Below are 15923 nucleotides of genomic sequence, written 5' to 3'. Positions count from 1 at the left end.
AATTAAAAAAAAAAACAAGACTACAGCTGTTTAAGACTAAAATACGCAATAAGGGTTCAAAATCTTAATGAGCGAGACAACTAAAGTGAAGCAGAAGTGTCACTTGAGCAATAAGGGCTTCTTATTAAGCATTTGGGTTGGAGAAAAATTCTGCTGTCTCCAGGACCCTGATATAGTGGGTCCTCGGCTCAGAAAAGTGGGCCGTTTTTACAAATAAATAATTAATTGGTCTGCTCACTCTCCATGGGTGTGCCTGTTCACACGGAGGATGTGGTCTGTCTCAATTGCTTCATCAACTTCCTGCAGTGCACGATTGAGAGGCTGCACCCATGGAGTCATATAAGAAATAGCCCGCATGAGAAAGAAAGCAACAACAACAACATTTATTTCTATAGCACATTTTCATACAAACAGTAGCTCAAAGTGCTTTACATAATAAAGAATAGAAAAATAAAAGACACAATTATAAAACAAAATAAATCAACATTAATTAACATCGAAAAAGAGTAAGGTTCAATGGCCAGGGGGGACAGAAAAAACAAAAAAAACTCCAGACGGCTGGAGAAAAAATAAAATCTGTAGGGATTCCAGACCATGAGACCGCCCAGTCCCCTCTGGGCATTCTACCTAACATAAATGAAACAGTCCTCTTTGGATTTAGGGTTCTCACGGAAGGACTTGATGAAGATGGTCACGTAGACTTCTGCCTTTTAATCCATCCATCATGGTTGGAGCCTCATGAAGCTTTGAGTAGGTGGAGGTGGCAGGCCACCACCAAAGAAACCGGAAAAGAAACAGAAAAGAGAGTAGGGGTCAGTACGATTTTAGAGCCACCATGAATAGTTATTATAAGGAAATTGAACATACAGAGTATCAGGATTAAGTTAAATTAAGTTAAATTGAAGTTATAGAAAGGCCATGTTAAAGTAATGTGTTTTCAGCAGTGTTTTAAAGTGCTCTACTGTATCAGCCTGGCGAATTCCTATTGGCAGGCTATTCCAGATTTTAGGTGCATAACAGCAGAAGGCCGCCTCACCACTTCTTTTAAGTTTTGTTTTTGGAATTCTAAGGAGACACTCATTTGATGATCTAAGATTACGATTTGGAATATAAGGTGTCAGACATTCCGATATATAAGATGGGGCGAGATTATTTAAGGCTTTATAAACCATAAGCAGAATTTTAAAGTCAATTCTGAATGACACAGGTAACCAGTGTAGTGACATTAAAACTGGAGAAATGTGTTCGGATTTTCTTTTCCTAGTTAGGATTCTAGCAGCTGCATTCTGCACTAGTTGCAAACGATTTATGTCTTTTTTGGGTAGTCCTGAGAGGAGTGCGTTACAGTAATCTAGTCGACTGAAAACAAACGCGTGAACTAATTTCTCAGCATCTTTCAGTGATATAAGAGGTCTAACTTTACTTATGTTTCTTAAGTGAAAAATGCTGTCCTAGTGATCTGATTAATATTCGATTTTAAAATTCAGATTACAGTCAACAATTACCCCTAAGCTTTTTACCTCCGTCTTGACTTTTAATCCTAATGTATCCAGTTTATTTCTAATAGCCTCATTGTATCCATTATTGCTAATCACTAAGATTTCAGTTTTCTCTTTATTTAACTTGAGAAAGTTACTATTCATCCATTCTGAGATACTAGTCAGACATTCTGTTAGTGAATCAATAGAATCGGGGTCATCAGGTGCTATTGATAAGTACAGCTGTGTGTCATCAGCATAGCTGTGGTAGCTCACGTTGTGCCCTGAGATAATCTGACCTAACGGAAGCATGTAGATTGAGAAGAGCAGCGGACCCAGGATAGAGCCTTGTGGAACACCATATCGGATATCATGTGTCTTCGAGTTGTAATTCCCACAACTAACAAAAATTTTTCTCCCTGTCAGGTAGGATTCAAACCAATTTAAGACCTGCCAGAGAGGCCCACCCATTGACTAAGGCGATTTCTAAGAATGTTGTGATCAATGGTGTCAAATGCAGCACTCAGATCTAAGAGGATGAGAACAGATAAATGGCCTCTGTCTGCATTCACTGCAAGTCATTTACTACTTTAACGAGTGCAGTTTCTGTGCTGTGATTTGTTCTAAAACCCGACTGAAATTTATCAAGAATAGCATGTTTATTGAGGTGGTCATTTAACTGCATAATGGCTGCCTTCTCTAGAACTTTACTTAAGAAAGGCAGGTTAGAGATGGGTCTAAAATTTTCAAGAGCCGAGGGGTCAAGATTATGTTTCTTAAGAAGGGGTTTAACTACAGCAGTCTTAAGACCCCCGTATCTAATGACGAATTTACTATGTCCAGAATATTATCAATTAGCACGCCTGATACTTCTTTGAAAAACCTTGTTGGTATCGGGTCAAGGACGCAGGTGGAGGGTTTTAATTGAGAGATTATTTTTTGTAAATCAGGTAAATCTATCCTAGTGAAAGAGTTTAATTTGTTTATAACAGAATGCTGGGGTTTAGGAGGATCCTTAGTGTTGGAGGGATATACTATGTTATTTCTAATATCATTAATTTTTGATTAAAAAATACAGCGATAGCCTCACAGGTTTTACTGGAAGTACTTAGGAGGCATTCTTTTGAGTTACCTGGGTTTAGTAGGCCATCGATTGTAGAAAATACTGTAAGACTCTGGGATTACTAGCATTGTTATTTATAATCTTGGAGAAATAGCAGCGTCTCTCAAGACGGACAGAGTTATTGTATTCTGTTATTTTGACTTTTAATATTTCATGGTGGATAGTAAGTTTAGTCTTCCTCCATTGACGCTCAGCTCTACGGCATGTTCTCTTTAAATCAGACACTCTTTGGGTCTTCCATGGTATAACAATGCTAGAAGATTTTTTCACTGTCTTTTCAGGTGCAACTCTGTCAACAGCAGCTCTCACTTTAGTATTAAATCTTTCCACCTTACTATTTACATTATCCTCAGTATTATAGTTGGCACTATAAACGGACTGATTGATTAGAATGTTTGTAAATTTTAAAGCTGCTGCCGAGGGGAACAAAAACAGATCAGAGGTTGAAGGGAGAGACAGATAGATGAAAGCAGGAGGTAGAAGGAGCCGGTGAGAGAGAGAGAGAGAGAGAGAGAGAGAGAGAGAGCAGGGGCAGGTAGCTGTGTGGACAAGGTGGCCAACGCCCAGGGTGCTGCTGTAAAGGATCACTCCAGATGAGAGACTCGGGGAGCTGGAGTGACCAGGAGGTGCTGGCAGCTCACCACAGAATTTCAGGAAGGCAGCGGGACTAAGAGGCTTGGATAGGCCGCCCCCAAAGTGAACACCATGGCTCCTCTTTGGTGACCCGAGCTTAAGTCCAGAGTGGAAGCCTTGCTGTTGTCATGGAATAGCTGGGACCCGGACCCATGGAAAGTTGGCTGGGTCTGTTGGCAGGGTGACTCCTCTTTTGTGAGGCCCACACGGGATGAGCTGAAGAGATGTCAATTTTACGAACAATGCGCCGGGCTCTTAATAAAGGAAAGTTTCCTTCCAGATGGTTTTTAACCTCACTTTTATGGATATTTTCTGTCTATTGTTTAAACCTCCATGGACAACATTTTGATTTTATTATTTATTGAATTATTAGTAGGGTGGCATCGTTCCGCAGTGGTAGCGCTGCTGCCTCACAGTTCGGAGACCCAGGTCCGCTTCCCGGGTCCTCCCTGCGTGGAGTTTGCTTGTTCTCCCCATGTCTGCGTGGGTTTCCTCCCACAGTCCAAAGACATGCCAGTTTGGTGCACTGGCAATTCTAAATTATCCCTCGTGTGTGTGTGTGCCCTGCTGGTGGCTGGCACCCTGCCTTGGGATTTGTTCCTGCTTTGCTCCCTGTGTTGGCTGGGATTGGCTCCAGCAGACCCCCATGACCCTGTGTTAGGATATAGCATGTTGGAAAATGACTGACTGACTGAATTATTAGTGGAGATTTAGAGTACTGCAATTTAATGGACACTGACAATTTTTTAATTGTTTAATGCAAGCATTCGATCACTTTTTCAGCATCCCCTTGCTTGGTATGTGTTTGTCCTCATTTGCTCAGCTCATCCCTCGGAAACGTTATTGACGATATGGGGTTCAAAAGGTTCCCAAAGCTGAAGTCACAGCATGGAGCTAACCTGCACTGTCACAGGCTGCCTAGCTTAACTTCATTTTGAAATGGTCAGAAAGTGAGACACGCTTCTCTTAATATTGCATACTTTAATATGCGGCCTGCGAATCCTTCACATTTGTAAGTCATTTTAGCAGCATGTCAGATGCCACACCACACAGAGACACTTAACCGCTTCACTGATGCTTTATAAGTGTTACATATCAGGTTGGCCAACTCTGGGCCTGGAGTACTGCACTGGCTACAGGTTTTCATTCTAACCATCTTCTTAATCTGCAACCAGTTTTTGCTGCTAATGATCTCTTTCCTTTCTCACTGTCCTTCTGTGCATTTTGGGGTTGATTTTCCTCTTGTAGCCGTGTCCAGGGACATTTACTACAGTCCCATGGATCTTCCACTCCTTCATAATATTTTCAACTGTTCTCACAGCGACATCAAGCTGCTTGGAGATGGTGGTCTTCCAGCCTTTGCCTCATACTGGTCTATCATTTTCTCTCTGATCTCTTCAGACAGTTCTCAACTGCGCCTTCTCTGGTCCATGTTCAGTGTGGGACACATGTTGACACCAAACAGCAGAGTTTTAATCGGCTGAATGTCTGACTGCACAATTGGAGACGCGTGTGATACAAATTCAAGAAAACAGCAAGTTTGAAAAATTAATTGCAATGTGATAGGTCAGACCCCGGACACAGACAGAAAGACGGTGAATATCCTAACACTCACATTTATTTACAATATGTCCGTTTTTACACCACCCAACACAATGCTTCAGGCTATTCAAACTTTGTCCTTTTTTTCCTATACAGCCTGTCTTCTTGCCGCCTTGACACTTCTCCTCCCAGGCTTCGTCTTCCTCCTCTCGACTCTGGCTCCCTCAGTGATGGCTGCTGGCCCTTTTATAGTTCACCCAGAAGTGCTCCAGGTGCCTGATTGCTGAATTCCAACTGCACTTCTAGGTGTGGTGAAAACACTTCCCATAAGGGCTCAGGAGTCCCAGCTGCAGCACCACCTGTGAGACCCAACAGGGCTGCACCAAACTCCAATTCCCATGGAGCCCTGTGGGAGACTGAGGCACTGCTCCAACCCAGGGGGGTTGCCACCTAGCTTCCAGGGGGAGGTATTGAATAGTCCATGGTTGCTCCCCCTGAACATATCCTGAATGGGGCATCCTGGCCAGGCATGGGCCTCAGCCGTCTGCCTCACCAATTATTTAGGATTTTATGTAGGGGTATCAAAAATTGTGTCCAGGCCATTTTAGAATCTGTTTATAGAATAAGCCATACATGATCTCTGTACACACTCGCTGTGCTTTACTTGATGACATGTCAAAGGCATGCAGGTGAACAGGGGACAATGGCTTTTCATTTCATTACTTTTAGGAGGCATGCAAACTCTTTTTTAATGAGGTGAAAGGTCAGATATGTCCACATCTGTTATGTAACTTATATATAAAACATCCATCCATCCATTATCCAACCTGCTATATCCTAACTACAGGGTCACAGAGGTCTGCTGGAGCCAATCCCAGCCAACATAGGGCACAAGGCAGGAAACAAACCCTGGGCAGTACGTGCACACCCAAACACCAAGCAAACTCTCAGGACAATTTAGAATCGCCAATGCATCTAACCTGCATGTCTTTGGACTGTGGGAGGAAACCCACGCAGACACGGGGAGAACATGCAAACTCCATGCAGGGAGGACCTGGGAAGTGAACCCAGGTCTCCTTACTGTGAGGAAGCAGCGCTACCACTGCGCCACCATGCCGCCCATATATATATATATATATATATATATATTACAAAAATATATACTGTATATTTATATTTTGTTTTTCATTTAATTCTCTCCTAGAATCGGCAAACTCTTCTGTGAACGGCCTTTGCTCCTGCTCTGAAGGTACGGCTCATTTGATTTATTTGTTAGATGGTGACTTGTTTCCTTCCAGGCGTGCCACTCTTTTGAGCATAAGACAATTTTCTCTCATCTCATTTTGTTTCTATGTAGAGTTTCCTCTTTCTGTAGAAGTGACAGACTTAATTGAGCTTTACTGAAGGTACTATTTCACCTTTTAAGAACATTATGGTAAATGATGCCATATTTATTCTCCTCCTCCTCAATACATCATGATTGCTCATAGCCCTTTGTTACTATATGTCTAAGTTTTATTCTCAACAACAACATTAGTTTCTATAGCACGTTTTCATACAAAGATGAAGAAAGAATATAAGAATAAAATTAGGCAATACTAATTAAGAAAGAATAAAGTAAGGTCCAATGGCCAGGGAGGACAGAAAAAAACAAAACAAAAAAAAATTCATGTGGAATGGAGAAAAAAAAAATCTGCAGGGGTTCCAAGGACACAAGACCACCCAGCCCCCTCTAGGCATTCTACCTAACATAAATGATCTCAGTCAGTCTTCATGGTTTTCAAGCATTACATGGAAGAACTTGATGATGATGTTCATGTGGACCTCTGGCCTTCAATCCATCTATGTAGGGACTGCATGGTGCTTTGATCGGGTGGTGGTGGCAAACAGCAGAGAAAGTAGGGATTAGTATGGATTGTGGAACAGCCATGAAAAACAAAGATAATTCAATGCATATACAGAATATCAGGCTTACACTAAAATGAAGCTAAGAGAAAACCATGTTAAGATCCTCAGCAACTTCTACAGCTGCATTGTTGAGAACATCTTGACCAGCTGCATCACCATGTGGTATGACAACACTACTGCTATGGACCACAAACGCTTGCAGATAGTGGTAAAGACTTCTGAGAAGATCATAAGGACCCCACTGCCCTCTCGGCAGAGAATCAACAACTGCAGAGTCCACAGGAGAACTGCCTTGATCCTCAGGGATATACACAAACTCAGGCAGGAGGTACAGACGTATGAAATGCAGGACTTCCAGGCTAAAGACCTCGTTCTTTCCCAAAAATTAGACTCCTAAATAACTGACTGGAGTTTATAATCATGGTTCACCTCATTCTATCGACCTCACACAGCTGTATATGACTTGTCCATCACACACCTACCTGCACATTACACTTTATACTTCTGTTCTGTTTTTATACTTTATGCTGCCTCTTTTACTTATTATCTGTCTGCTACTTTTTATTTATGTTTATCTTTATATGTTGGTTATGTCATTTGGTGTGGACAGCAAAGAAAGAATTTCATTGTACAGGGAAACGTGTTTCCTTACTGTGCACATGACAATAAACTTTGAACTTGAAACCAATGTGTTTTCAGCAGTTTTTTAAAGTGCTCCACTGTATTAGCTTGGTGAATTCCTATTGGCAGGCTATTTCAGATTTTAGGTGCATACCAGCAGAAGGCCGCCCACCTCACCACTTCTTTTAAGTTCAGCTTGTCGAATTCTAAGCAGACCGTCATTTGAAGATCTAAGGTTACGATTTGGAGTGTAAGGTGACAGGCATTCTGAGATATAAGATGGAGCAGATTATTTAAGGCTTTGTAAACCATAAGCAGTATTTTAAAGTCAATTCTAAATGACACAGGTAACCAGTGTAGTGACATTTGAACTGATGAAATGTGTTCGGATTTTCTGTTCCTAATTAAGATTCTAGCAGCTGCATTTAGCTCTGATTGCAATCGATTGATGTCTTTTTTGGGTGATCCTGAGTGGAGTGCATTGCAGTAATCTAGTCTAATCTAATTAATATCTACTCACGTTTTGTTTGGCGTCCTATTTAATTTACAATACTCACTCTGTCTTTATCTACATGTGTCGTGAAGTTGTTCACAAAAACACAGCAAAAAGGATGCAGGACGCTAAATATCCTAATCCAGACCAGTCTGGGATCTAAAAGCAGGCCTTACTCAAGGCAGCCTAGCCCAGACTCCAAAGGAAGATTTTGGCCTGCACAAGCTCAACATGAGGCTAAAGCTAAAAAAGTTATAGAAAAAGTCACAAATTATTTGAAAATGATCTTCCGAGGAGAGGCTAACTGTCAACATGTGGTCTTTAGTAGGAAAATCCAAAGCAATTTTTTTTGTACTTTAAGAAAAAAATAGAATGAAACAAGTAAAACAGGGGAACAAATGCAATAATAGACAGACAGACAGATAGATAGATAGATAGATAGATAGATAGATAGATAGATAGATATGAAAGGCACTATATGATAGATAGATAGATAGATAGATAGATAGATAGATAGATAGATAGATAGATAGATAGATAGATAGATAGATAGAGAAGAAGCCAAAGCAAACATATCCAGTCCACTATCCAATCCTGATACATGACTAAACATAAATATATTAACATGAAAATAATTGTAATAATAGCGATATGTTTCAGCTAGGGATCCCCCATGCCTGAGGTTCAAATTTCTCATTTTTGCCTGTTTTGTTCTTTTTTTTAAAGTTAACATAGTTGATCATTTAGTTTGCATATGTCTGTCTATTTCCATGTATCATGTGTTTCGTTGGGGGTCCCACAAAATGCGTTACCACTTACCCGTCACTGTCAAGGGACTGCCCACAGGCCTATAAAGGCGCACAGTCCTCTGTGGTTCATTGTATGCTCTTAGTGGTTGGTGAGTTCTCCTGTGATATCCTTTTTTTTATTATTATTTTTGATTTTCTGTACTTTGTGACCTATTGCTCTATTCTCTTGGATTTCGTCGTGGGACTGTGTTTGCATTTGGGATTGCCTATTTTCAAGGTATTGTCTTCTGTGCCTTTTGTATTCCTCAGTTTTTCTTGTTACAAATCTTTAATTTATAAACATGTTTCCTTCACCCTTGTGAAACTGGCCAAGGATTTTGACGGCCTTTAAGTCCTCTAGTGGGCATTGAGAATGGGACTTTTTGGCACTCTGTGCTACGTTCTTTGATGCTTCACCCCACTTCAACTTTTTGCGTATTGCTCAGAGTGCTGTAACAATTTCACAAGTAAAATACAATTACATAGAGAATACACATAAAGGGATAGATTGGTTTAAGAGCACAGTGACGTAATTCTAAACCGATAAACATTAATGGAACCGAACACTTTATGTCCATTATCAATATCATTGCTTTATGATTAATGACAATGGAGGAGAAGAAAACAAAAAGTCAGCAGCATCAGTTGAGGGAACAGACCTCTCGGGGTCCATGGTTTGTTACAATCAAACACGGTTTCTGTTGTGGGAATCTCAGCCAGCTGACTACCAACCTCTGAATGGGCACTAAAGCGTTTACAACAGTGTTTTGCCATCTAATAGTATTTTCATCCTTGGATTAAAGTAATAACCATAGACCACTGACTTTAATACAACACCAACATTCAGACAATGTTACCAACAACATATATTAAATGATACCCCAAACAATACAGACAAGAAGCAGTCATCAAGTTGTTAGTTGCTTTTCAAAATGACTGGCCGATAATCTGACTGCAGTGCTCTGAAGCAACTTAATGTAATATTCTCTAATTTCTAAATATGTATGTACTTTCCCCTAGCAGTTCATTCAGGGGTTTTTCTCCACTGATTTCAAGTCCAGTTCATTAGCAGCAGTCACAGTCACCCATTGCCATCAGGAGCCATGTGGCATTCTTTGGAAAGTGTGAGGAGAACTGAAGATTCTGCATGGAATTTAGCACACTATGTAGTCACAGCATGTCAGTCAAAGCTGAGTGCCATGTGTTGTTTGCAGTGAATGACCGACTTTTATGTTTTTGAAACAGAAATTTAAATGTTGAACTAGGAAGTCAGTGTTTGGAACTTTTGAGCAAATATGATATTCTTAACTAACCGAGAGAATAACCTGTTTATGAAAATAGGCTTAATGGTGCAATAGTAGGCCTGTTTGTTTTCATCATGTCCTGCATTTATGAACTGTTCATCAGGCCTGACAAGGGCAACCCCTTCTACATCTTACTGCCTTTTTACATCAGACATTCCAGACCTGTTGTGGATGCCAAATGACATGATGCCCGGGACACACAAAATACGCCAAGTTTACTATGTTATGCCAATCGCATGCATAGGTTCATAGGACAATCCTGCTCCCTTGTAGATGCCGTGTGGCATTACACTTGGGCAGGGGCACAGATCCCAGATGGACGGTTATCTTATCGCTTTATATATATTGTATATAGAGATATGAATAATATTCATTTCTCATAAAAAAAATAATTTACTTGTGTCTTGCCGATTACCACTAATTTGTAGCTACAGAAAAAAGTGCAAGCAAACACTAAAGTGTGAACAAGGCCTTAGGGATCTTTAAAAACTCAAGAAAGCTCCATGTAGTATTTTCATGACTGTAAAAACGTAAGCAAAACAAATTTATCATTGGTTTCACAAAATAGTACATGAAATGTTTTACTAATTGCTAGTAACTACTTAAAATATTGTTAATTTATCCCTTTAGTATTCCTTTTTTTTTACATATTTTGTTTTTTTTTTCTTTTCCTGAAATCTTAATTATTCCTTAATGTGAAATGCAAAACATATTTTAGCAGCAATTTCAGAAAACGTTTCAAGAAATGAAACTTGTTTCGCTAATCACTAGTAACTACTTAAATTATTAAGTTATCCCTTTAGTATTCTTTTGTTTATAGATTTTCTGTTTTCTTTCCTAAATTCTTAATTGTTTTGCGTGTTATTTGATTTATTGAGACTTCCTGTGTCCCAATGGACTCATTTTAATAAACACCATAACCAAGGCACATTTTAGCATCAATTTCACAAATGGTACGTGAAATAAAACTCGATGGTTTCGCTAATCACTAGTTAAATTATTGCTAATTTATCCTTTTGGCATTCCTTTGCTTACAAGTTTTTCTTTATCGTTTCCCAAATTCTTAGTTATCCCTTTGTGAGTTAATTGATCATTTAAGCCTTTCATTGTTTCAGTTATGTAATTTTAATAAACTATTTAGTTAACTGGGGCTCACAGACATTTCCTTTCATTGTAATGTTTGCTCACATTTCCCATTTTCCAAAACCTGAGTATCCTCTGGAAGGGACGCAAATTCCCTGACATTCAGGCAGTGCCTCCTTGGTCTCTACTTCTTTCCACATTGTGGCCCATCCTAACATTTTTGGAGCTTCTCTGATCTGTGAAGAGACTGTGCGCCTGAACAGATGGCTTTGTCCTTAAGATTCTCACGTATTAATAGGATAACAGGCGCCATACCATTCTGTGACTATTGTGACTACTGATTGTTGAATAAAGGAGATTGCGCAGTATTTTGGTATCATATCTCTATTCACCTAAAGTACAAACCTCAAGGCTACATCCACACTACTATATTTTCAATTATCAGTTGTTTTTAAGAAAACAATCTCCATTTTCACATCATTTAAGAAAGTATCTCTGCCCACGCTAAAATGATCCAAAATGCGCATGATGTAGCTGTTCGTCTGCGCTGGGAATGTGCGCATTGGAAGAAAGAGGAGAAGGAAGTGATTTGCAACTTGCGTTTACACACGCAGAACAGTAGTGGCAAACATGAAAAACAAAATAACAGATTCTTTTGTTTGCACTGATGATGAGGTGGAATTGACATTGAGAGCAAAGCATGAGTATAAAACGAGCAAAGGAAAAATGGAGAAAATGTAACAAACAAGACCAATCAGGAAGATCCATGTAATAATGCTGCATTCCATTTGGGAGTTTCCAATTTCCAAGTCAGAATTTTCAACTGGAATGTTACCATAAGTCAGATTTCCAATTCAAAAACCCAAGGCTGGTCTGTCAAGTCTGAGTTTGTCCGACTTCAGATCATGATGTTAATCCAAAATCATGATGTACACTGTAAACTTTAGTAAAAGCTCTACTATTATACTGTTGATCTTCAGTTCTGTCTTTTTGCGTCTCATTAAATGAGTCATGGACACAGTACTGTCCAACTTCTATCTGTTGTGACAGATAGAGGGTGCTCTCGTCCTCTTGACCCCTCAGACTTGACTCCAGATACCAGATAAAAGTCCAGATGTTGACTTGATTAATACACAACAATGCACAAAGCACCCTCCTCTCCACAATATTAATCACAATACACTACAATAATAAACTCTCCACCACTCCCAGACGCGTTGCCACCCTTCCACCCAGCTGAGCTCCACATCTGGGATTTCCCATAGTCCTTTTAAAGTCCCTGACCCAGAAGTGTTTCCAATCCCCCAGTCCATGTGCTATCCTATCACTTCTGGGTCAGATAAAAAGTCTTCTTCTTCACCCCAGAAGTACGTCACTTCTGTTGTCACTTTGCCTATCACGGACTTCCGGGTTATAGGGCACATGTGACTCTCTGGGCCTCCCTGCAGCGTCCTCTGTTGGCCCCTGGGGTATCCAGCAGGGCTGTAGGGGAAAACTCCATAGTCCATGATTCCCTGCTGTTATCCAGGGCACCTCCATGCTGCAGGGAGAGCTCCATCTGGTGGCCTGGGGTATTGGCCGGAATTACAAGCCAGCCGTAGACCATACTGTGGATTTGCTGTTATAGTGTTTGGGCTTGCAAACTACTGTGTGATGTGTTGTTATCAAATATTCTAATGTAGCAAGAAGAACAAAGGTTTTTCGTGGACACTTCCATATTAGTTTTTCGTGGACACTTCTTTATGTCACTATATCTGGACAATACTGTTATGAGTTTTATTCACATGTGCATGTTAACTGTGGCACACAGGAGCTCAGCAGTTAGAATTGCTGACCAAGCATTGGATTAGATAGCCAAAGACAACTGGAGGCTTGTATAGTCAGCTTAAACACAGGTTAGGGTATTTCTGTCCTCTATCAGCACAAATCTTCTTTCCTTATTGGGAGAATGAGAATCGGCATGTAAGCACTATGATATTTCTGTATTTTGTGGAAGAGGAATTCAGTCCTTGTTTGGAGGAAGAAAGGACCAGCAAGTTGAAGAAGAACTGTATAAAAGGTCTGGACAGTAGCCAGACCCTTCGAGGCTGTGTCGACACAAAGAGTTGTCGAAAAACCTCCCAGCGTGGGGACGGAGAAAATGGCTGACTGTGTTGATCCAGATTTCCCACCTGGATAAAGTCTGTCCATATGCCTCCCCGTCTGTAACCGCGTAAAACGTCAGTAAATGTAAGCTAAAAGATATTTTGTCTCATGTGATTCTTGTACCGCCGTAATCACTATGGGAGGGATATCGCCTTTTCTGGTATATTATGATATTGTTTAATTATTTAATATGCCACAATTTTAAAAGAACACATTTCCAAGAGAGCTAATGCCTCTTCAGGAAACAAGTGCTGAGCCGGCATTTTAAGAATATGTGGCTCTGGAGAGCATTCTCAAAAATCTCCATTTTCTAGAGTTAAAAACACCAACCTGATAACCGAGACTAATGCTTGTGTTTTTATAAAAAATGTAGTAGTATGGACAGGGCCATCTTAACAGCATTATAGGCCCCCGGGCAAAGCAGTGCACTGGGGCCCCTACCTTCACAACCACTCAGCAAGTCACAACATACATAGATTAGGGTGAGGGCTCGTGGGGGGCAATTGCCCATGCGTTAAGACATCCCTGCCCTGAATCCATCTTCCTGTCACATCAGTTCCAGTTCTGGCCTCCCTGACTCACCCTCTTCCTCCATTCATCCTACCTAGAGAACCACTCACAGTTATAAAAATGTAAATGGTCGATAAAATTAAAACATATTTATTGGATTGGTACTTCCAATAAAATCTGTGTTTAAACATTAAAAAACATTCTGTACAGCAAAGATGAATCAACACAAACGTTTGGACAATAAAACAACAAAATATATAAATGATACTCAGTTGGTAAAGCTTACAGACGGAGATGGCACAGTAGGGAAATTACCATGATTATTTATTATCAATTAAGTGTTCAATACAAACTTTTGTATTGAGTTGAAGTGACGCTTTTATTATATGTAGTGTGTGAAATCCATACACATACCTGCACATGAGGCTGCAGAGGTGACTATGATACTAAATCAGAGGTGAATGCCAATGTCCACTTGTAACACAATAACAAATATTTATAGTTTAGTATAGTATAGTATTTATTTATTGACAGCAAGTCACAACATACATATAGGGCACCTATGCTTTAAGACGGCCCTGAGTGTTGATGTAGTCTCATTAGCTTGTGATAGATTTGCACATTTAGTTTCCAAGGTGTCCACGTTGGCACTAATTTATAACACAGTAGCTACAGTATGTTGTACATAATTTGTTCATGATGTTACATTTATAAGCAGGTCACGTTGCAGTAGAATTTAAGTATTCACAGTAAGTTTTTGTCATTTTTTTTCACAGGAGTACTGGAAATCAAGGAAGAATATGACCTGTTCTTTATTCTAATGGTGACATTCGCGGGTATCATCTTCTGCATGGCTCTTGGATTCATAATCTGCAAAATACAAGCAGGTATGAAATAATATGAATCAAAATACATTTTAATTAATTGTGTCATTCAAAATGCTCAAGGCACATTAAAATTAAAAAAGTATAAAATCCATCCATTCATTATCCAACCCGCTGTATCCTAACAAAGGGTCACGGCGGTCTGCTGGAGCCAATCCCAGCCAACACAGGGCGCAAGGCAGGAAGCAAATCCCGGACAGGGTGCCAGCCCACCGCAAAGCATAAAATGTAAAACTGTAAAATTTTACAGGGAACAGAATTTCAGACAAAGACAAAGCAAATTTGAAAAGTTTTAAATAAAGAAAAAAAAAACTCAAGAAAGTAATATGATGGAACAAATTCCAGAGATGAGCAGCAGTAGAGATAAAAGACCACCTGAATTCTGCATGAGTGCATTCTACTTTTGAATGCGGCTTTTCATAGTTGCAGCCGTACTTAAACTGATGTGCCTGTCGCCAGTAACCATAGCGGAGATTTTAAGTCATAGAAATATGGGACTAAAGAAAGAACAGATTTAATTTTCTTTTGACTGTGGCATTCACTCCCATACACTAACAGTTAACAGAAGCCCATAGAATTGTCTTATGACATTACAGTGGGGTCTTTGACAAGTTTATGTTCCTCTTCCGAGGAGCTGAAGGTATTTTCCTAGGCACCGGCAGCAAGGGATGTCTGCAATCTGCTGCTATGAAAGCCTTAGGGGTATTGAGTGGAGGACATCACACTGTATGTTTAGAACAGTCGAGCTCTTCTGAAATTAGCCAGTCAAATGAGGACACATATTCTCATTACATTCATTTTCCATTAGTCTGCATTACCAATCTGCTGGTGAAAACTTTCACAATACATTTATTATAGTTTCCATCAACAATCATTTGGCCATTCTGTCTATCCCATTTAACCGTTAGGATATGCTATCTTCTGGCCAATACTAAAACCTTTCATGAGCTTTTAAAGGCTCCTTAATTAACAATGTTAAATGGTCCTTATAGATTAAACACCCACCAACTGCATGAAGTAAAAACCTTATTAAGGTAAATTAATAATAAACAAAGAAAGAATAAAGCAAATGCAAGGGGTACAGATGAAAAAATATATAATACTAGGGGTCTCGCCCACCTCCGGTATGGTTTACCGGATAAACAATTTAAAGAGATTGTTATTTTCAGTTTTGTTACATATGCATTATTTTCATTTTTACTTTAGAACTTTTGTAAAAACAATATTTGTCCTTTATTTTCTGCCCCAGGCTTCGTTAAATGACTTTCTCGCGGGATTTATAACGCTGCTCGCGTTATGAAGGGGGATCTGAATGCACGCTAAAGAGATACTGTCTTGCTACTGCTGCTGGCCAGCTGCATGCTCTGCTTGTCGCACTTTGCGTCAATCATTTAAAAGCCTGTACAGCAGC

The 15923-nt window shown here is 39.9% G+C and overlaps 1 protein-coding gene across 2 annotated transcripts in view; it reads left to right on the top strand.

Annotated features, from left to right (window-relative positions):
* LOC120514805 overlaps positions 1 to 15923 on the top strand; it is a 34178-nt gene that overhangs the window by 5488 nt on the left and 12767 nt on the right. For both annotated transcript variants that reach the window (XM_039735382.1, XM_039735373.1), the window contains exons 3-4: positions 5981 to 6025; positions 14405 to 14515. In XM_039735382.1, the coding sequence (XP_039591316.1) occupies positions 5981 to 6025; positions 14405 to 14515 (156 nt within the window). The remainder of the gene's footprint in view (positions 1 to 5980; positions 6026 to 14404; positions 14516 to 15923) is intronic.

This window comes from Polypterus senegalus, chromosome 1, assembly GCF_016835505.1.
Source record: "Polypterus senegalus isolate Bchr_013 chromosome 1, ASM1683550v1, whole genome shotgun sequence".
NCBI lineage: Eukaryota > Metazoa > Chordata > Cladistia > Polypteriformes > Polypteridae > Polypterus > Polypterus senegalus.
The sequence above is the reverse complement of the archived record's forward strand: the minus strand, read 5'-3'. Positions and strand labels throughout refer to the sequence as shown.